The 22,533-nt window shown below is 44.9% G+C and overlaps 1 protein-coding gene and 1 long non-coding RNA gene across 3 annotated transcripts in view; both read left to right on the forward strand.

Moving 5' to 3' along the window:
* Window positions 1-22,533, forward strand: part of RAB11FIP4 (RAB11 family interacting protein 4) — a 125,474-nt gene that overhangs the window by 26,711 nt on the left and 76,230 nt on the right. For both annotated transcript variants that reach the window (XM_040530307.1, XM_040530306.1), the window contains exon 2: window positions 13,040-13,127. In XM_040530307.1, coding sequence (XP_040386241.1) covers window positions 13,040-13,127 — 88 coding nt within the window. The remainder of the gene's footprint in view (window positions 1-13,039; window positions 13,128-22,533) is intronic.
* Window positions 6,278-8,278, forward strand: LOC121056868. The gene is made up of 3 exons (XR_005813547.1): window positions 6,278-6,479; window positions 7,755-7,849; window positions 8,031-8,278. It is a non-coding gene; the product is annotated as an uncharacterized LOC121056868 (long non-coding RNA).

Below are 22,533 nucleotides of genomic sequence, written 5' to 3' on the forward strand. Positions count from 1 at the left end.
GTTTAGGTATTAGTGGTGGACAGGCTCCTCGGATCCAACACTGTGCAGTGAAATGCAGCTGGGTGAGGGCCTTGCAGTATAAATCTGCTGGGCTTTCTGCATTCTCTCACCTCTTGATTGTAACTCCTACAAGACATCTTTACACTGGAGGAAAATAGATGCGAGCAGTTCTTTAGCAGGTTGGGAGAAGCAGCGAGTCTTCAGAGATGTTGCACCGTGGAAGGTCTGGCAAACACACAGGAAATCGGCTTTTGCCTACTTAGGGATTTCACAGGGGATTAATAAATTGTCAAGAGCTTTTTAACTGAGAAATGAAGAAGAGCTTATGAACTGAAAGGCCAAGAAGGGGGTGTTTGCCCTGATTTTTAAAGGGACTCGTGGTTTAGAAATAACATTTTACTCTGCACATTGTGCCTCAAAGTGGGGTGAGGTCCCACTGAAAAGGATAACCTATTCCTCTCTCCTCTTTTATAGATACTCCAAAGCAGAACTGTAGTTACGCTGTTTGTCAGTGCACAGGGGATATGTTCTACACCAGAGGTGGTAATTGAGCTCCAGTGGCCGATTCTTACCTCATTTCTTGAGGGGTTCCATCTCAGGAGAATCTCCTGATTTACTGTAAACAGCATCTATTCTGGTTTTACAATGAAGGGGTTGGTTGGTTTCTCTTTCCAAGCAATTTGTTTTCGGTGTGTGGGTCTCTGTGGTGATGTGTTGTGACAATACCTACAGAGAACATACATTAGCTAGAAAAATCACAATGTTTTTGGTGAGGCTGTTAGGTTTGATTTTAATGCAGGGAAAAATGAATTAACATACTGATACCACAGTGTCAAAAACAGTCTCAAAGGATCAACAGATACACAAAATTAAATCTACTGAGAGATGATAAATGTATACACATTAAGCCATAGATTAGAAAATCCTAGCTACATCCTTACTAAAATCTGATTGAAAAAAGGTAGTAGTAGAAATGAGCAAGACCAAACCAAAACTTTTTATAAAGCCTTAGGAAGAAACAATTTAACACAACAGGAGCAGCCTTGTGAACCCCTTTGCTGAGTGTACAGGCATGAATATTTATGGTCCCAGGTGTAGGTGGACAGAAGTGCCTCTCTGATGAATATTACCTTGATTGACAGCTGGTCTGGGAACAACGACCTGCTTAGCTGAGCTGGTGAGATGAGGTTTTCAGCTGATGGAAGTCATCACAGAACCACTCCTACCTTTCCTGGTGTAGAAAGGGCAGCGTGAGCACAGGGCTGGTGAATACCAGCTGAATCCCTGGCTCGTGAAGTGCGGTATTGTTCGTGCTTGTTGTTTGTTCTCTTGTGAGGCTTGGTTCCCTGGGTACAAAAGAGAAGTGCAGCAGGGGGAATCTCTGTTCAGCTAAAAAGTGACGTGCTGTAGGCAGCTGGTGTCCTCTGCGGGGTGATCCCAGGGACAGCATACCTGGTGCACACTGCTGGAGTTGCAGAGCATGTCGGCAGGGGCCCATGCACATTTAATACCTAACTGCACATGCAGCGATGCTGCAGTCCCGCTCATATTTGCACTCATTAGAATAGGGTTTTCTCAGCAGCTCAATCTCTGTTTTGAAATCTGCCATTCCTGCTTAGTCCCTGGGCCCAGCACTCTTTACAGTGCATCTGTTTCTGGATAAGAAAAGAATATAAAATCACGTACCAGCAGAGAAAATTATCTCTGGGTCTGATATTGTGAATTCAGTAGTACATGCAGCGAGCAGGGAACACTGGGCCTGGTCCCTCACTGTTACTCTTACAATACCACCACTAATTGATAATAGTTGGATTGGGCATACTTTAAGAATACAAAAGTACAATTCCAGCTTAACTGTGCGCCTTTATTTCCTTTCTCTTTGTATTACGCTTTGGATCTTGTTTCCATTCAGCCTTCCAGCCATTAAGTATTAGTATCGACCAGACATGAGGATGGAGAGCAGAGGAAATACTGTAACATGAAGTACCTTGTGTGGCCTCTAAGGCTGGAAAGAGGTTTTGTATGCATGCGGGCTTGGCTTTGTATTTCGTCCGTCCATTTCTACACAAAAATTCTGGCTAATTATCATTCCTTCTAATGTCTTTCCCAGTGTGCATCAAAGGGCAATGTAGATTTCCATGTGTCATTTTATACAGCGAGAATTTCCTCCTCTGCAATTTTAATGATTTCTGTATGGGGGAATCGCTGACGACATGGAAGAGGGAGGTATGAGGGGGTTTCTGAGCTATTACACTGCCCAGAGCTGACAGCTGCAACAAGGCTCGGGGGAATTAGAAAAGATTTAACGCCGCTGTCTGTGTTAGCGCTGTGGTCAGGAGTCTGTCTGCTTGTGCAAGCTGATGCAGCAAGGACTTGCTCCTTCCCCTGGTAGCTTTGCTCTTGGTGGGACCCATCGTTATCCTCTCAGCATTAGCAGTCCTGACTCGTGCTCTGCCGCTGCCTGCTTATCTGTGCTTCCCTGGTCTTGACGTCAGCCGAGGCAGCTGCTGTTCAAACCTGTCAACTTCGTTTTGTACTTGGTAATTATCCGCCCGTAGCGGTGGTACCCACTGCACGTTTGCTTTGTTTTGTTGGGGAAGGATGTTATCTCCTAGCCACACTTCTCTGAAAGGTTAAGCATCTTTCTCTGCAGCTAAGTGGAAGATTGTTCCTTTAATCGTACCTTTCTGCCTGATGTTTTTCATCTCAGCTAATGCGTGTCTCCCTGTGCTGGATTCATCCAGTACTCATTTCTCCTGGGATTTCCATCAAAGCATTAATTTGCCATGAAATTTCTTTCATTCAATTTAATTTCAGGACTGCTGCTCACTCGGGCTTTTGCATTTGAGATCAGCTCTCAAGACCTACATTTCATCCTCTGTGTCTGCGAGCACGCCAAGGCCAAGCATGTTCCCTTTTAACAGCCACCTTCAGGAGTGAGCTGGGGAGAGCTGGAGGAGGCCCAGCCTGCGCCGTGCTGGGCAGACCCCGGTGCAGACCACGATCTAAACTGTGCTGGAAAGTAGCTGTTGGTGTGCAATGCAGTGCCGTGCTCTGGTGCGTGTGTTTGAACGGTTTTATGCATTAAGGAAAGAAAGTAATAATGAAAGCAGGCAGTCGAGACGTGACTAAACGTGCTACCTGCTTTCTGTCTGTGAGGCTAGAAATGCAACCTGTAAGGATGCTGCTGTCAAAACTGGGTGATGCCGTGTCTTGGGAGCCTGCTGTCGCACTTAGCCGTGTTCCTGAAGTGTGAGTCGGGGAAGAGCAATGAGAGGGCCCTAACATGGCTGACAGAAAAGGGCCAGGTTCCCATTTTGCATGAGCTTTGCGGGCTGGAGCAACTGCCTGGACTTCAGTATGAGCCTGGAGCGTGCTTGTGGCAGCCGTGTTAGCTTTAGGTTCTGGTTCGATGTATTTTCTGTAGCTTCTTTCTGGCTTTGGGCACCGTGTTTTCACACAAGTGGAGCTGGCATAGGGGATGCCTGAGGTGCATGCCGTGACCTACAGGGATACTTCAGACTTGCTCTGCTCTCCCCACCCTTTCCACCCTCCTCCTGCTGGTCTCTGGTATTGTGCCTGCTCTTTGCCTGTGATAGCACCTCAGTTAAAGCGTGCAGATGTGTCAGCAAGGAAGGCACTGAGAAGGTGTTGGCTCAGGAGCTGGCACTGTTTGCCCCACCTCTCTCCACAGTTTTACTTCAAAAATGGTAGTTATTCCTGGAGTAGATCCCATTTGGCAGGTGTCTCACAACTGGAAGCCATGAAAACCATTGTTCTGCGCAAGTTTGCTTTATGCACTGATGGGAAGGATCACACACCATAAGCTGCAGAGGGGGGAAATATTTTCTCTGATAAATGAATCCGTGCTGCATCACTTGTAGATAAGCCTGATGTAACCCAAACATCTTCCTCCCTGTTGTTTAAAGGCAGAGCACGCTGCACCCACACGACCGGTTGCATACTGCATACCTGAGATCTGACTGGTTCATGCTGTATTTGACTTATGCTAATGAACGGGACAATAAAGGGCTGCGCTTCATTTCAGCTTGTCACAGCTTTTGCTAACAGCCTTATTTTTCAGGAAGCCTTGGTTTCAGGTCTGGCAGAAGTGGAGGAGAAGGCATTAATGCAGCCCTGTTTGTTTTAGCAAGTGAGTGAATCAGTGGTTTTAGGAAAACAGTTCATCATGTTAACTCTTTCTTTCCAGAACACCACCACAAATCACTGTAGAGTGAACAGATGGCTCCGGCATATTTTTAGCCTTGCTCTCTGTTCCCATGGTATTCCAGACTGTGTGGGATTCCCCATAGACAGTTGTAAGATTGGTGGGCTCAGCCAAACGTCTTGTTTTGCAACACAGCATCAGAGGGAAGGAGGGAAACGGCCTCCTTCTCCAGTCAGCTATGTCTAAGTGACTCTAAATGAGAGGTTCTCACATATGGGCTGACGGATGGTGGAAGAGGCTGCGGAGAGATGTTGGTCTTACGGTTCTAGTACCTGCTCATTGCTGGCTGCCACACTGCATTAGGATGGACACACCAAGTGAGAAATGCTGTTGCAGTGGTATTGTCTGTGTAAGCAATTGGGGCATTGCCTGCCATGGAGACCTGATCCAAATGTGCACAAGGCAGAGGAAAAACTCACCAGGATTCCTGTGGTCTGTAGCTTGCAGAGGGATGGGAGGGAAGTAAATTCTGTAGCTAGGGGCAGTTACTTTGGGATGTGTCCTCTGAGGAAGTTTGGAAAACTTTCTGATTCCAGTTTTATTAATTTTCATGAATTTTATTCATTTTCATGAATAAAACAGGCAGTGGTCCTTTTTTGGGTGCTGTTGGTCAGAGCTTTGCATGTCACTTTGCTCAAAGTTTATGAGCAATTCTTTGTGGTTGTAAACGTCTTGCTCTGTAAGTAGAGAGGCTAGCCAGTGAGTGATGTGGTATAAGAGAAGGGATTCCTTAGTCGTAATAACTTCTAGATCTCGCTGTGGAGAAAATCCAAGCTATAAGAATGTTAACTGCAAAATCTGAGTATATAATATCTCAAGAATTGTCTTTGTTGTGATCCCAAATTAGATTTGTGTCATCACGCATAGTAAAAACCACAAGTGACTTCTCCATGGAAAACAGAAGGCGTAGCATTGATTTTCCTGGCACTGCCTGGGTATTTGCTACACACATGCATTCACTGAGGTTCTTGGAGTACTACGTTCTCTTAGTAGCTTATGGAGAATGTTTTAAATGAATCCATCTCTAATGTGTTCTCTCTGCACTTCCATATGGCTCAGTCTTTTCCTCTCAGAAGAGGAGATGCTGTTGAACAGAATAAGAAAACAAGATGACATGAAGATAAGGGTCGGCTCAATGGGACAGGTTTGTCTGCAATGCAGTCGAGTTTAGCAATATCTGTGTGTTGTAGCAAGGTCAGTGTGTCTGGTGTGTCCCACACAGAGCTGAGCATTAAGGGATGGCTGAGGAGCTGCTACCTGCTCTCCGTCCTGTTTGGCCCTGCTGGGAAGTGGCACATACACAGCTCTGCCAGGAAGAGGCAGGTGCAGCTGGGCATGCGCAGAGCACTCGGTGTCCTTGTGTTTCTGAAGATGGAAGCTGAGCTCTTGTGCACGTGCCGCGGTGCTGCCCGATTCCTGTTTCTGTAGCTCAGCTGCATTTCCCATCTGTTGCCCACCTGAGGCAGGTAACGCTTACACAGGGCGTTAATAACAAACGAACACTGTGAGCTTCCCCATTTCCTCTGAGTGCACTCAACCACCTGCAATGCCTCTGCAATTACCTTTCTCACTCTGTGGCTTTGTAATTCACTGATATGTTTCACGCACTCAGCAAAAGGCAGCAGCATCATGGTTGTGTTCTCCTCCATCTGGGTCCCCAAGGACCCAATTTGTAATTGGAAGAAGATGCAATTCTGTGTCCGTGATGCTAAACCCAGGAAAGCCTGTGAATGGACTACCTTGAGTTTAGTCAGATTTTTGTGCTGCACAGAAGATTATGGATTTGACAGAATTAGGAATTTGCTCAAAGTCAATGCCAAGATTATTCAACAAATTTGCTTACGTCATTTAGGATACAGTCCAAGATCTGCCTTCTAGCTGGTAAATTGGGTGTCCCCAGTTAAAGCAGAAACTGGAACAGTAGTTTCTGTTTAAAGAAATCTCTCTGGCATGTCAACTTGCAGGCTTGAAGCCAGCGTATAAAGCACTAGGGGACAATGACTGATTCTTGAAATCAGAATTCAAAACAAATTCCAAGCCATTGTTTCCAGCTGTGATGTATGCTCCTGCATGGTTTGGGATCGGGCAGCAGCCGGTGGAAATTTGTGATGCTGTTTGGAGCATCATGAATCATTTCTGATAGACAGGCTGTCAGCACAGGGTGGCTGTTGGTTGGACTCGTGATTCCTAAGCGCTGGCCTTCCACGTCTTGCATGTGTGACTAGGGAAGTCGTCCTTCATGTGCGTGAAGGTCAAGTTCAGGGGGAGCACCAGGTTATCCCGTGAGGTGTCCTGAAAAGGTGACAGCACAGCTCGTAACCCATTTAGTCCAGGTTAGGTAAAACTTCTGGGCAGGTATATGTTGTCTACTCAAAAGGCCTTGGATGGGAGGGAGTCCACCCATTTCTTTTTATAGTTGTCATGGGTAGAGAACTGTGCTGATAGAAATTTGTGCCTTGTTTCTAATTTGGGTCTTTTAATTTGCAGCTAATGGCTCTTTGTTTTTCCCCTGCTAGAGCAGAGAGTCCTTTACAACCTGCAATTTCCTGCTTGCGGAAGTCTTTATACCTAGTAACAAATCAACCCTTGGTCTCTCTTTTACAACATTAAACAGAGAGAACCCGAAGTTTGGTCATATAAAGCATTTCCACAGCCCTTGAATGTTAGGTCTTTTCTCTGCAATCTGTTTGGGTTTTCAGCATCTCTTATGAGAGCGTTAGTAACACAACTGTGTTAGTATTGGTCCCTCCAATGCAAGGTAAAATCATTTTCCTCATCTTGCTCCCCTCCCCATAATTGTCAGAACTTCTGAATCTATAAATCCCAGCTCCTCCAAAAACAGTCCTCCTCTCTGTAGATGTGAACTCTTACTTCTTCTTCTTTTGTATTCTTTTCTGTTTTGTGGCCTTGCATAGCAGTGCCTAAACCGTACTCTGTTTGTATGGGCTTCACTTAGGAAGCTATCCAGAGGAGTGTGAGGCTGTGTGCATTGTTGTTATTTATCATCCTGTCATCTGCAAATTTCGTCATCATGGTTTTCTATTTACTTACAGTCTGAATGCCATTACTGAATAGCTTCGGGGTAGCACCAATCCTACCAACTCGCAACAGAGATGCTGGTACTCTGTGCTACTGGGCCTCCTGAATACCCATTGCCTGGGAGGCTCAGACCAGATACCAGGAAAAATTCCTTCACCAGGCGGGTGGCCAAACACTGGAACAGGTTTCCTAGAGAGGCAGTTGATGCCCTTGCCCAGAGCCTGTCAGGGTTCAAGAGGTGTTTGGATAATACCCTTAATAATACGCTTTTACTTTTGGTTACCCTGAAGTGGTCGGATGGACTCGATGATGTTTGTAGGTCCCTTCCAGCTGGACTCCCATTTTGTCAGCCTGTGCATCGCGGATACGGCGGGTTGTTTTTAGAAGGAGCCCTTTAGGGGGAACTGATTCCCAGCTAGATTCATCATGTCAGGGGGTTATATAAGCAAGAAAACAGCAAAGTCTATAACTTGTGTTGTCTGTAAAGATGCAAGGTGAAGGATTGCTGGGGGCTAGATGTCTGTGGCTGGCTGCAGAGTGAAGTGGTGGAGGAGCAGGACCTGCAGAGCAAGGGGAGAGCAGGTGAGGGTGTGATCTCGTGCCACTTCCCCAGGTGCAGAAAAGGCCAGTCTGTTAAAATCAGAGCGAGTGCTGCTGCTCCCTTTATAAATTACGTGGGAATCTCTCTAATTCCTCCCTGCAGCATTCACCTATGTGCTCTCCTTTTGCTGGAAGCTTGCGTAAACTTCTAAGACATTCTCAGGAGATGCTGCCCGAATGCCGCTGCCGCAGCACGGTCTGACCTTTCCTGCGAGTGCTCGTCTTGCTGTTCTCGCTGCTCCCAGGTGCTCCCTGCTCTCACTCCAGGGTGAGACGTGCTTCCAGACTCCTGCAGTATGACGGCACGCTGCTGAGCTGAGTTTGGTGTTTCAGATGGCATCTTCTGGCTGTGGCCTGGATCCTGCTGTAAGATGCTGATGGATGGAGCTAGCGTGGGGCTCTCCAATTGCAGCCATCTCTACCATTTTTTGTGCGGTAACAAATCTCCCCTGGGCTGGCCAGTTTTTGAAGAAAATTAAGGGAGGTCAGTAGAGGCCTAAATTTTTTCTTTGCTGGAGATGGCAGCAGGATTCCGGTTCCAGGAGGAAAATCCTTGCTGGAAAAAAAAAAAAAAAGCGTGTGTGTGTATATATATATATATCTGCCGCATGGCTACAGAGGACTCCTTACAAGACACTCTGGATTTCCTTTCTTCGGTGAAGGCTGGGTTTGTCCCCATGCCTGGTGCTCTTGTGGGAACCTAGAACGTAGGCAGGGTCCTTTCACACCTTCACTGGAGCAGAGCTCGGAAAAAGGAGTTATCCTCTGCTGTAAACGCAGAGCTTTACCCCACGGTTAGGGGCTTCTTCTAGCTAGCATAGCGAGAAACTTTGGGCTGAAGAAACTCTCAGGTGTTCCTAGGCTGCTGTTACCTATCAGAAAGCAGCAGGGGCAGACATCCCTTCGCAGCACATTCAGTATAGCTGGAAAATGCAGCAGAGAGGGGCAAAGGCTTTGGCTAAAGTGACCAGTTATTACAATGGAGAAATACGTTTGCCTGGAAAGGATAATCACCCATTCATCTAAGCAAGCTAAACAATAGCAACAAAGGGTTTGATTTTCTCCAATTGTTTCCCAGAGCAAAAATGATTTATTTCTTCTCTCTGAGACTACTGGATGTCTGCTGAGGAGCTCGTTAGAGGGACCCTTGCAGCTGCCAGGAGAACCAGCTGGACTGTTGAGTCTGCAGCTAATTTTTTCTGTCCTCGTCCTTCTCTTCCCACAATGAAGAAAGTTTGCAAGGTTTGCAATCCCAACCTTGTTTGTGCTGTCCCACATGGTGGGGGACTGCTCAGTGCAGCAATGTAGAGAGGAGTGTCAGTCCCCAGCCTAAATCCCTAGCTCTAGCTCATCTCGATGGCGTTCAGCTCTGGAGCGCGTTCCCTGTGCTGCCTGCAGGCACCACAACAATTACCCGGTTGTTTCAGCACTGAGTTTTGGCAGCAGTTGGGTTTGCAGTCCTGTGTCCTTTGCAGTGGGATCAGCAGTGGAGGCAGAGCCCAGCCCTGCCTGGAGATGCAGGGGCTCAGGAGTCTGACCGTGTCCAAGACTGGCACCGCATGCTTAATCCACATACGCAAAAACAGGCAGCACTGCCCGTTCTGCTAACGGGGCTGAAAGGCTGCGGCTCCCCGTTTGCTAGCAGAGTAGTTTATCTGGAAGCCCATGGGGTTGTTGACTGCAAAAAAGGCTTTGTTGTCACGCAGCTTGGCTGTTGGTCTGACAACCCCTTAACGCCTCCCATGGCAATAAATAAGTGCCATAGCTTCTGACTGATTGCTGGGAGCCAACCCCTTGTGAGAAGGAGGTGGAGAGGACATTATTTCTCTACAGAGTGAAGCAGAAGGATGGCTGACACAGTATAGACAGCAGAGAAGATTTAGGAGTGGCTGCGATGGCATAGTTTATTTGGCCACAGCTTGAAATTGCGCTTACTTTCAAGTAATGCCTTCAATCTGGGATTAACAAGATAGTGCTGCTTAAACCAAGTGTTGGCTCTCGCTTGTGTTACAGCCCCACCAAGAAGCCCTGTCCGAGGGCCCCTTTTAGATGTCCCAGAAAAGTCAGTCCCTGTAGCAAAGAGCTTCTTAGCCTTATCCCAGAAAACAACTGTTAAAAATGCATGCTCAAGTGCACTAGGGGCTTGAAATTGTGCATGTCTACAGGGGCTTATGTACAGTACATGCGTGTGTATCCAGGCACTGACTGCATGCAAGTTTATACCTGAATGTAGTCCTGGCTGATAAAAGCTCTGTGGCCTCGACCTGTGCTGGAGCTGTGTTGGTCAGTGCTGGCTGAAGACATGAGGAGGATCAGCACAAATTCCACCAGGCCGTTCTGTAAGTTCTTCTTCTCTTCTGCACTGATATCAGCTCTTTGCATTACAAAATCTAATTGAAAACCTGCACAATTGGATTGCGGGGAGACTGGAGACTGAAGCGTTTTGCTGAGGTGATAATTTCATTTACTGTTAAGGCATTGCTCAAACTTAAAAATGAATGCATTTTCTGTCGCTTTGTAACAAATACATCCAGATATATAACATCTCATTTAATTCAGTTAGAAAATATAATTGTGTGTGGCTGAGAAACTGGTGGACTAAAATCACTGGCTCAACTGTCAGAAATAAACTTACCAGGCCAGACGTGCTGGAAACACCGAGTGGCACCACTGTGCTATAGCACAGTATGAAGTTGTGTAGGGGCTTCCCAGCTGGCCTCAGAAATCTGTACATTAAAACCTAAACCACATTTCTTGCCTCTTAGCAAGAGACCTACAGGAAACAGGATTCTTCAGAGCAAGCCCGCAAGCATCTGAAAGAGTATTTATGTATGTTGCAATGATGGGAGCTTGCCAGTTGTCAGAGAGAGTTACAGCCTGATCCCATAACCCAGCAGACAGGTGTCTGATCAGGTTTTGTTGCTATATCTGCATGGGGACAGATGCTGAGCTAGTGGCCTCACCGAGGTCTGCATCAGAGCCATCGGGGCCAGGCTGAGTTACACCAGCTGACACATCTGCCGCATATTTAAGCTGCTACAGTGATCAAGAAGATTTTCAGCTCTGAAATCTTGCTGCTGCCAGCCTCAATGGCCAGTGTGATTATGCTGCTTTGAATGCATCCAAAAATAGCCCAGAGAAAGGAATTTCTGCTGCTGTTTCATCTTTCTGTAACATTTCTGCTGTTTGTGCAGGTGAGCAGCGATAACAGCGACCCAGCTTTTCTGTACCAGGTGTGTATCCATTTAATTGGTTTCAGGAAGGATTTCCAGCTCATCGTGTATGCGTTAAACCCACTCTACAGTAGTGAAGTGGCCGTGTTTTGGAAACAGACCCATATCTTCTGCTGCTGTAAATCAGTGGGACTGTGCTAATTGCTTGTGGTACCAGATCACAGAATCACAGAATCGTCTAGGTTGGAAGAGACCTCCAAGATCATCTAGTCCAACCTCTGTCCTAACACTAAGACCTCCACTAAACCATATCACTAAGGGCTACATCTAAACGTCTTTTAAAGACCTCCAGAGATGGCGACTCAACCACTTCCCTGGGCAGCCCATTCCAATGCCTAACAACCCTTTCAGTAAAGAAGTTCTTCCTAATATCTATATTCAGGGTAATGCTGTTAGCACAGTTTCAGGGCTCTTGTTTGGCTCAGAAGCCAAACATAGCTCCCATTGTGCCTCTGGCACTGCCCTGGGTCATGATGCTGAGCCCTTGCAGGTACTTGCCACCTGGAGGGACAGAAAGGGGACCCACAGAGAGCAGGAACTGCTGTGTCATGCAGAATTGCGCCTCACCATCCCAACACCTTTGTTGGTTGTAGATTGGTTTGTTCTAAATGAGGTCTTTGGCTAATCAAGGCATTTATTAGCACTGAGAGAATTTATAAACACGGAGAGAATCTGAAGGAAGAGGTGTCACGCGCACATCAGTGCATTATCTGCAGGGTTTTAAGAAACAGCTAGGCTTTCGCTAGCATGTTAAAAAAAAAATAGAAAAACGAGAAACTGGGTCATCTGGATTCATTTGCTGCATAGCTTTCCAGCTGGGCTTTTGTTGCTGCTCAGACTGACATATCTGAGCTCCTCTTGTAGTTGCCAGGATTGTGGAGCATCCTACATGCCCGCTACGCTCGTCTCCTTTATGCTCCGGGGTGTCTGGAGGGCCCAGATCAAGGTCAGAGCTGTGCTGCAGCTGACCGTGAGTGTGCCTGCAAGCAGCAAGGGGCTGCCTCGGCACACTGCCTGCTAGGTACTGCACGAGGAGGCACGGGGAGGACCTGTACAATGTCATGCAGCGTGTTTATGGCAGAGGGGAACAGCCAGCTGGGTGTCCCAGCGTGGTGCCCGCTCTCCTTTGTCTCCAGCATGCTCTGCCCCTCTCCTTTTTCTCCCTCTTCAGCTACTTGTTTCTGTGGAAACCCTCTCTGTTCCTTTAATCCAGACAACTCAGCACGCAACAGCCTCTCCTGTCTGGACTGCTTTTCTCCCTCTTGAACAATCTGCCAGACCTTCTTTGGGGCAAATGCCAATTTGGTGGCTGCGTTTAAATGCCGTATAATCTCATTTTACAATGGCTAGTGTTCAGAAATGCTAAGCTGTGAAGCTGAGACTATAACTATAATTACATAGATACATTCCTTGCTTGTATACATATATACTTCTTTATGCCCTTGTATTTTCAAACTTATGTTCTCTGCCATGGCAAGGGATTTTTTTTTTTGGATCCTAAGTGGCCAAAGAATGTTCGCTGCTTAACTCTGGATTCTTCAGTGAACGAGGCTAGTATGGGTTGTGCACATCTTTTCTTCTTCCCCAGTAACTTGTGGCAAGAGGGGTGGAGATCATGAAGGTTTTAACTTTCTTTGAGCTGTGTAAATGAAAAGGGCCCTAAGGGAAACAGATTTTGTTAGCACCCTTCTCTAAGATGAAAGGCTAGGTCACAGATTGACCCCTTATTAAGCCTCCGAGCTTAATGCAATGTACCATGCTTGACATCAGATAATCCATTTGTGATTTCTCCTTGCAGAACAGTTTGAATGATTCAAGTAAATGTTGCGGGTATTCTTCCACTCACGGTCTTCTGTGGAAGCTATAGACCAGTTGAGCAAAAGATGAATTACCATTCTCAACACCTATTTTATAATCTTTTCTATTTTTTATTTTTTAGGTGGAAAAACTGGCAAAGTACTTGGACCCAAATGACTTGGGAAGAATCAATTTTAAGGACTTCTGTCATGGAGTTTTTGCTATCAAAGGTATGTGCATGTTTCATAAAAATTACCTACTTCAGTGCCACCAATGTTTCTGTGGTTGCAGGAAATGTAATGATCAAAGACAAAATATTTGGTAGGAAGCAGCAGTATGCTTTTCTGGTTAATACAGGCATAAACAGTTACAATCCCCACCAGTCTTTCATTTGGGGGCTTTCACTTCACCAGGCTTTCATTTTTCTGTCTCTTATGAATTAAAAAAATAAAAATCTAGAGCTAGACTTTTATTTTTTTATTTTTGTGTTTCTGAGTTCTGTGTTTCTGAGGATTGCTGGCGGTGACCTCTTCAGTAAGAGCTGAATGTTCCTGGCCATGTGTTGCTCTTGTTGTAGCTGGTTTGTTCTTGGTTGGTGCAGCAATGTAATTATACCTGATCTAAGATTAGCTGGGGTTTATGCGACAGAAAGTAACGTGGCTGGACTGGCTGCTTCCTCTCTTTTGACTGTGATTATTTGTAGTGACAGTAGGGCAGCTCTGGGAACAGAGCCGATGCATTTCTGCTTCTTGTGCAACCTATGTGTCAATGGTGAGCAGTGCTAGAGTTTCTACATCCACAGGTGCTTGAGTATTGCTCTACTGCTAATTTTTCAGAACAGATGTGATGTGGTTTAAAGCAAAATGTAGCAGAAGAAAGAGTAGCCCTGTGGTTAGCAGGCAGCGTCAAAGTCTGATGCTTCCAGGTTCTTATTCTGATTCCGCTGTTGATTTTCCTAAGGAAGTTGAAGATCCCTTGGGCATTAATTTCTCTACTAGAAAATTTAAGACTATTACACTTTTCTCAAGATACCTGCAAGGTATAGTTAGTTCATGTTTTCAAAGTACTTGGGAACTTGTATTGGAAAGAAATAAGTTAATTACAGGCTGGACAAGTTAAGGAGTCCAGAAGGTAGAGACCGGCTGGATCAAACCACCTCCTTTGCACAGAGTCCTTGGCAGAAGGCATAGACACTATTATGCTTTACAGCATCGCCAAAGGGCGATGAAGCAAACAGTGAAGAGAGAGTGTAGCTGTTCTGCTGCTGATTAGCTCTGTAGCTTCCCACAAAAAAATAGTTCAGCCTGTCCTTGTTGGGACACCTGGTATGTCCTTAGTGAAGTGCCAGAGTGCCGTCACAGCCCAGAGGCTTCACTTCAGGGAGAGGGTGAATGTCACTGTGATTGCAGTGTGATTCCAGGAGAAGCCTCTGGAGAGTCTGCTACAACGAGACTGTTATGAAGCCATAATGATGCAAGAATGTGACACCATAGCAATTTTAATTAAAGTTTATGGTAACTGAGAACAGTGTATAATTATGTGAAATTACTGTGAGAGCTACTCTCAGTCCATGTTTGGGGAGACACCTTCCAAAGGTGATGCTGTTGTATTTGAAGAGAAGGCAGTGCAAAGCCCTAAAGGAAAGTTAATATAGATGTCTAGATGCTAAAGCCTACGCTAGACATTTCCCTGATCTAAGAAATGCTGTAGTAAACTGGGGTCTAGGTTAAGGCAGCTACAAGCTCTGTGCCTCTGGTAATCCTCTGTAATTCACAGCCTAAAGATGTGCTCAGGTGGGTGAAATGGGATAAGTAAGGGATAGGTGTGAGCCAGAAGAACATCTCATCTGTAGTACATGTGCCCTTGTCCGGAGCAAATAGAAGTCAGTGGGCAGTGCCCTCAGCGAAGGAGTGGGCATCTGCGATTCCTTTACTGTGGGGAACAGCATGTGCATAATGATGGTTATCAGGGAGGGATGATGCCTTGGGAGTTTTCATCCTGCCTCACCATGTGGGAGCTGGTTCATATATTCATAACCTAAAGTTTAGTCCTGCAAAGACATGGCTAAGTCAAACACTCTGGAGTATGTTGTACTCCAGGTTTATGAAAACCTTAAAGCCCTTAAATGGAACATCTTATGGTATGCTTGATGGGTGTTAGTGTGTATATGTGAACAGACAGAGAAATTTCCCAATTCTGCAGCATCATGTAGCATTCTTGTAGCACATCGTTAACGGTATCAACACTTAAACCGCATCAGTGCAAAATGCGTATAATCGTGGGAGCAGTTGTATCTATTTCTGATAAGACATTGTTGTGTGTGATTTCACAGCATCACTTAAGAACTGGCTCTATTGCTTACCTCACAGTGTGAAAGTTTTATTGGTCTTTAGCTACCAGCCACACTTTTCTTAAAAATAAATTGGTCGTGTTAAAGTTGAAAAAATGTATGTCTGCGGTTCAGGATGGAAAGCCTCCATCTCTCACTTTTCTGTGCAGCCACATCCCAGGGGGAGCAGCAGGCTTGTTATCAAACAAAAGCAGTTTGTATTGGCAGCAACAGATTATGAATATAATGCTTTGACATCTCAGCCTATTTTAATTACTTGGGGTAATCAGATTAATAGAGCAAAATGAGATGCTACTATGAATCCACTGGTTTTTTTCAGTGAGGGAGTGTGAAGCTGTGTTATTCTTAGGACTTGAAGCCAAATGTCCAAATTCAAACTTTACTGTCTTAATGCCTTGCCATATTTCTCATTTATGAGGCTTCACATTAAGTTGTTGGACAGATAGTTGCCTTTATAGTGTGCTGTAGAACTTTCTTCCTGCACAGAGGTGAAATAGTGTCAAGTTTTTGTTTGTTAGTTCAATGTATCTTGAATTTGTGTTTAAAACATCAGGCTTGAAGCATATAGAACAGATTCAAATCTCAGTGGTAAAGAAGTCACCTCTGATGATGGTTTAACCCTTTTGGATCCGGGTCTGGATTTTAGCCAACAACTAAATGTTGGAGCCTGAAAAAATCCCGAACGTTGGAATGTTCAGTGTCTGCTCTGTAACTGGGTGGTAGCAGCTCTCACTGAAAGGAGAACTTTAAACACTGCATCTAAAATCTGCAGCTCGGCCTCTCGTTTTTCCATAAGCCAGGGCATTGTGCACTCTTGTGTGCTAAAATGAAAAGTGCCATGGCCTTGACAAGTGGACATCAACCTTGCTTCCTCCTCAGTGCCTCTGAGCTGGATGAACCTCGTGATGTATGAGTCACATACCTCCGCCAAGGTTGCTGGGACTCTCACCTGGAAGAGACGATCTTCAGCTGCTGAACAGCAGGTCCCATGGGGAAGGATGTGCTGAGGAGTCTCACTGACAGCAGGGACCTTTGGAAGTGATGGAGAGGACTTTTACAGAAGAAGTATCAACGTTAGAGGGCAGAAGCGTGTTGGAGGAACTCATTCCCACTGCGTCTCTGGGGCGGAATACTACCCAGGCAGAGGTGCTTTCTGTTTATGGAAAGCTTTGTTTCTTTTTGCTTGTCCTTCATGGATTAAAGCACTTTGCCTCAGTGTCTGAGCTGAGCTCCCTGCTGTCTGGGCTGCTTTTCCCATGCAAATAGGCTCTGCCAGGGTCAGGTTTGCCATCAAATTTAAAGCTTTCCAGTAATTTCACTGGAATTCCAGAATAGGAAGATTTTGCTCCTGCTGCAGCTGCCTTTGCTATCTGCTCACTGCATGCCTTTATTTCTAATGACTGCATCGGTCTGGAGAGCAATTGCCATGAAATAACACCTGTACCCTCTTACCTAGCAGCTGTGTCAAAGCCAGAACGGTCTATGAAGTGGCACTGCGCAGGGACTTTGAGAGCAGCCAGAACGTCACTCGGAGGCTGAATTCCCATTGATTTCAGCAGGGTCAGCGTGGGATCCATTACTGTTTGCTCAGTGGAGTCCATTTCTATTTTTACTGTACTGGACTTACTGTAGCGATCCAGTAAATATTTTCTGCCATTTGTAATACCTGAAGGTTTGAGTGGAACTATTATTTCTAATGTGCTCTACAGGCTGGTAAGTGTTTGCAGGACCAGGCTCTTGGTCTGTTTAGCAGGCTCCAATTAAGTCTGATCTGTTCCTTCTATTTTAAGGTTTCTGTTTTCTTCACAGTAGTCTCTCCACTCTGATACTTCGCTTACAAAACACCAAACAAACAAAAACCCACCAAATCCTGACAAATAAAGAGTGAGCTCCCCCTGCTGACCTTGGTGTTGCAGCTCACACAGATGAGAGGGTAAAATGTGAATACAAATTCATGCAGAATTAAAAGATAAAGGGAAACATATTCCAACTTCATTGCTTATTTAAACCACGAAAACAACGCTAACCACTGTGCAGTAATTGGAGGGCAGTGGCTTTCATAAGGGGAGAGGCTGAGCCATGCCAGCACAGAGCATTTCTGCAATAATGAATTTTCATGCTTTAGCAGAATCACTGTGTTGTTTTTTTTTTTTTTCCAAATGAAATTGTACAGCTTATTGTTCCCTGGAGGAAGAGTCCTTTACTCATCTTCTAGACGTTATAAGGACTTTAAAGTGATGATCTGTTATAATATTAAAAAATGCAGAGATGTAGGAGCCCTTCATGTTCATTAACTCTGGGAGAAGCACAGTTGTGCGTTTCTACCCTTCCCCACCTTCAGCAATAGCAACCTTTGAGTCTTCAAAATAGTAACACAGACAGTTCAAAAATCCATCCCTGTGCTTTCTTGGATCTTTAATTACTGCAGTTGGCTGGAAAACTTCTCGAAGCAGTCCCGATGTGAGTAGATAAGTTGTTTTTTTTTCTTTTGTAAAAAGTAGTTATTTTCTCCATAAGGTCCTAGCAATTTTGATGAAAATTCCAGGAATACAGATTTGCCCAAATCTTCAAAGAAATGCTAAAAAAAGTGAAGTTGGCTGTTCTTTTAGCTCCTACTGTGGCAGGTTATCAGTACTGTGAAAATAACGTAGTATGAAATTTGATGTTTTTTCAAAAGAAAGTTTTTCAGAGCAGAATATTTCTGGCCTTCTGTTTCACTGGTCACTTTTTTTTTTTAATTTGCTTTTGTATTTTCATTTAGCTGCTCCAAACAAACATTTTCCACAGAACCAGTGCTGAGTTTTGATTCTCTCTCTTAATTTGCAGTCCCATAGCTGAGAATAGGATTGCATCAGCTTTGCCCCAAAGATCCAGTACAGAATTTGAGATGGATATGTTTCATTCACACAAGAGGAGTTTACCTTTATTTGCTGGACACCAGTATTTGCAATACATACCAGTTCTAAAGAGCTGTGCTACCACGAGAATTTCAGTTAAGCACAGCAGAAAACATCAAAGTCTTTATGAGCCCATTTAGGCTTATAGCTGTAGATCTCAAACTTCGCAACGTACCATAGCTGGAGAGGATTTGAAGAGTCTGTGTGTTCTAGTAAGGATGTCTTACAAACAGGAGCAGTACTTGGTCCGGCTCTAGGGAGAAGGACTGTCATGGTAAATGTGAAGAGCTGAGCCCTCCTTCTGTGAGTCAGGCTAAAACTCTTAATGAACTGAACTTGGTTGCTCTTAAAAGTACATCAGAGTTTGCTAAGACTCAACTAAATTTTACTAAATATAGCCTGAAACCATAAACGGGTCTAAAACACCATTAAAGATCCAAGGGTAGATGAAGTAAAAAGCTATTGGTCTTAGGAAAAATGCCAGGAACCAACTCCATTCAATTAGGTAGCCAGATTTGATTTCCTATAGTATTAAAGTTGTTTAATTGCCTGTGCAAATTGCCTGACACAGCATGGGTTAATTCTCCTTCTTAGAACATTTTCAGGAAAACCACTTTGCTGCAGTTGTGTTTATTTGCAGCCAGAGTGTCTGTTCGCAAATTAACTGTCTGCTAGAGTGTGAAAAACATTTTTTTTAAATGAAACTGAAGGTAAATATCTAAAAATATGTGGTAAGGGAAGTCATTTCTGGCATCCTAAGCAAACAGAAAATGTTAAAGGTTCACGTCTTCGCCTTCAGTGACTTGGAAAACACTTTCATCATCTTTGCTTAGGGCTAAAGATGAGCCTGACCTGCCTCTGGGGCAGCCAGCACTGCCTTTTGAGAGGTTACTAGCATTAGTTTGGTATTTTCCAGAAATACTTGTGTTTTCACAAAAGGAGAGGATAAATGATCTAGTGGTTATGATGCTTAGATTTCTTGTTCTGCAGCATCTTTCTCTTACCAGAGTGCAGGCAGTTTTCTTTTTACTTCAGCTTGCCCCTGCAAATAACTCCCAGATTGCAGGTTGTTCCCCGATCCAGTTCAGGCCAAAGGAGCCGTGTACACTTCTGCTTTTGGCATACTTTGGATAAATGTGTGTTTAACTTCAATAATTTTGACGGAACCAGATTAGAGACTGACCCGGTGCTTTGGTGCATGAGAAGTGACGCACACTGCTGTGTCAAGCAGTCTTTTGAGGGGCACAAGAGCAGCTGGCTCTGTGCTGGCTCACCGCGTGTCTCTAGCCAAAGAAACCTCAGCAGCCTCACCACTCTCCTGCGGTTTGGTAACTGAGTTCCTCCTCCAGATATGAGGTTGTTCCTGATCTCTGTCACCCTGCACAGTGATTTACATGATGCACAGCCCTTCAGCAGTGCTCTCCACAGAGAGCATCCCTTTGCACAGCTGTAGAAAATGCAGGACTTGAAACCATCCTTGGGTTAGCTCTTTACCTTCATTCACTGCCTCACTGACTGCAGCGGAGCTGGGTCTCCTTGCCAAATGCTGCCCAGAAATGTGCATGAGGAGATGTTCCCAGCCATAGCAAGGGTGAGAGAACACTGAGCACGTTAAAATCTTGTGATACAAGTAGGCATTCAAGTGAAATATCTCTAAACGGCCATAGAAGTGGCTTTCAGTTTTACTGTTTCCTGGAAAATGAAATTATAGCAACAATGGGACAGCTCAGTGCAGGAGGTCCTTAAAGTAGCCAGGAAGTATCCATTCATTTATTTGCAGTGGGTTATTTATGGACAGACTCTAGCCTTGGGTGCATACTGCTGCATGGCTTGAAATACCGATCGTGGCAGTTCTGCAAGCCCAGGCAAAAATGTTTGTCCTCAAGAGTGATACTGGTAGCAGAAAGCACCCTGTGTGCCAGACCAGACAACTCCCTGTACAAGCTGCTGTCCAATGCCTTCATGTTTCCACGCTGAGCTGTGCCAGAGTAAACCTTGATTTTTTTTTTCGTGTTTCCTTTCTGGACTGTGACACTTTCATTTAGCCCACTGGCATTTCCCAGGCTGCAAGCCAAAATATATTTGGGTAATAAGACGTGAACAGTGTTTGTGACACTGCAGGTTAATATAGTCCCCTTCTTATGGTGTGCCCCTTGTGTAAACTTCGTGGAGTACTTGCAAAATTCAAATGATCCTTCAGATAAGGGAAACAAAAGGTGAGATATATTAGCAGTGTTGCAGAAAAACGCTAGGCAAGAAAGGCGATGCATTTACCGACTGTGCCAAAACCCGCCGCCCTGGTGGTAGGGGCTGGGCCCTGGGGAAGGAGCAGCACCACAGCCCTCCATGGTTAGGGATGGCAGTTTGTGTCTTGATAGGGGAAATGGGCAACAAAGCATTTATTCGTTAAACATAGTTCTTAAGCAGAGTGAAAACGGTGGCACGATCCTAAGCTTCTTGCAGCCAGTGGGCATCCTTCCATTGGTTTGCTGGATGTTGGATCAGGTCCAGCTGACTGCAAGGTGGCAGTGGTGTTTTTGAGTAACCCCGAAGGAGAACGGCCTCTCAGCAGTTTCTTTTCCTCTTCTCTTTTTGTCGGGTGTAATAACATGCAAATCTTCCCAGCAGGATGAGGAGATCCAAGCTGTCACGCCAGCACGTTAATCGTGCTCAGCAAACCTCTCCCACAGGGGACGCTGGTTGCTGCACGCTCAAATGTCTTCGCAACAAAAAGTCACCTCTGTAGGAGGAGATGGTCTCAGATGAACTACATCCTGAGTCTGTCAGTGTCAATGGAAATTCAGTCTGTGATTTCAATAAAAGGAAGATTTGGCTCCGTTTGCCAAATGGAGCTCTTCAGCTCGGTAAACAAATTGGATTAAGTGCCTGGTGATGTTCTGGAAATGGCTCAAGTGCTTGATTGGCTTCTGCGGTTCTGGACCAGGACACGAAAGCCTGTGCCAGGTGGCTCTCGTGAAGAAGTGGTTAGGGCTGCCCCAAGTAGGTTAGGTATGGATGAGATGGTGCTTTTTCTCCCCTGTGTTTTTACTGAGAAAATTATACGTTTTAATTTAAATGGTCAAGGACTATCATGAAGAGATAGACCTTAATGGTCAAAGAAAATGAATAACTGTGAGCAGGAAAAATCTCAGATAAGAACTGGGCAGCAAAGAGTGGACACAGAGTACCTTGCAGCTAAACTCCAGATTTGAGATCCCGGAGATCTGGATGCCGTTTGTGACTCTGGCTCTAGGAGACCAGTCTGGTTGGTGTTTCAAAAGGAAACGAGGCAGAGAGGTTTATGATGCCCCTTGGTTTTGGTAGTTAAATGCCTCTTGCACCTTTGAAAACCCACAGCCTTTGTGACTTTTGCCTACCAAAGAAAAAGGTTGGGGAAGGTGGTACACTTATCTAACAGGCTTAATTAAGTAAAGGCTGACTGCTTAGAAGTCTTTAGCTAGAAGCACTGTTAGTACAGCTGAAATAGGAAAATAAGACCTAACCTTATAGCTGAAGATATAGCTGGGAATTTTTAGAACTGTGTAAACACGTCTCCTTCATTACACAAATCTACATCCATTGCTGTGTAGCACTTGGCATTTATTTTCCATTTTGCTGGAGATAGCTCACTTTAATGAGTACGTGCTCCGTATCATGCAGAGAGCATTTAGCAGAGCAAGCAGTCCGTACATGTAAAGACTCTCACAGTGGGTGCTGGCATGAGGTAGTTTGATGAGTAGTAAGTTTTTGTTATAAATGTCAAAAGGTACAAACAGTAAATTGAATTCTCTGTAAGAGGACTAGAAAGTACCCTTAGTCAAACACAGGCTGACAAACATAATGCTAAAGCCAGGAGAAAGAAATGGACCATGGGCGAGCTGGAAATGTGACAGCCACAGGCAAGGCAAGTTATGTAGAAAGATGCTGTCTCAAGGCAAAAACATTTAATATTTTGTCTCTTTTCAAAAGGTAAATAATCTCTTTGGATTGTTACTCCTATGTGAGCTCCTCTTTGTGAAATGACAGTAACACAATTCTTGCTTGCTGACTTCTCTAGAAAAGTAAAAAATGCACACCACGTCACTTGCTTCATCCACCTGGTGGTGCCTCTGGCATATGCCTCTGTGTAGGAGACAGGGAAAACACGTTGATCCCTCATGTTAGGCATCCTCCATCTGGTCACCTTCCCTGTTAAGTACTCCCTTCTTTTGTAGGGGACTCCCCTCCATAACCACAAGGTATCTTCAACCCTAGAGATGTTATTTCGTTATTTTAAAAAAGCAAGAGAGAAGGCCAGCTAACAGGATAAATCCTTACATTTCACACTTTCTTGCATTATTCTGCCTTCTCTGACTCACTTGCCTCATGAGTATCAGTGTGTTGTGTCAC

This window comes from Cygnus olor, chromosome 18 (genome assembly GCF_009769625.2).
Source record: "Cygnus olor isolate bCygOlo1 chromosome 18, bCygOlo1.pri.v2, whole genome shotgun sequence".
Taxonomy (NCBI): Eukaryota; Metazoa; Chordata; class Aves; order Anseriformes; family Anatidae; genus Cygnus; species Cygnus olor.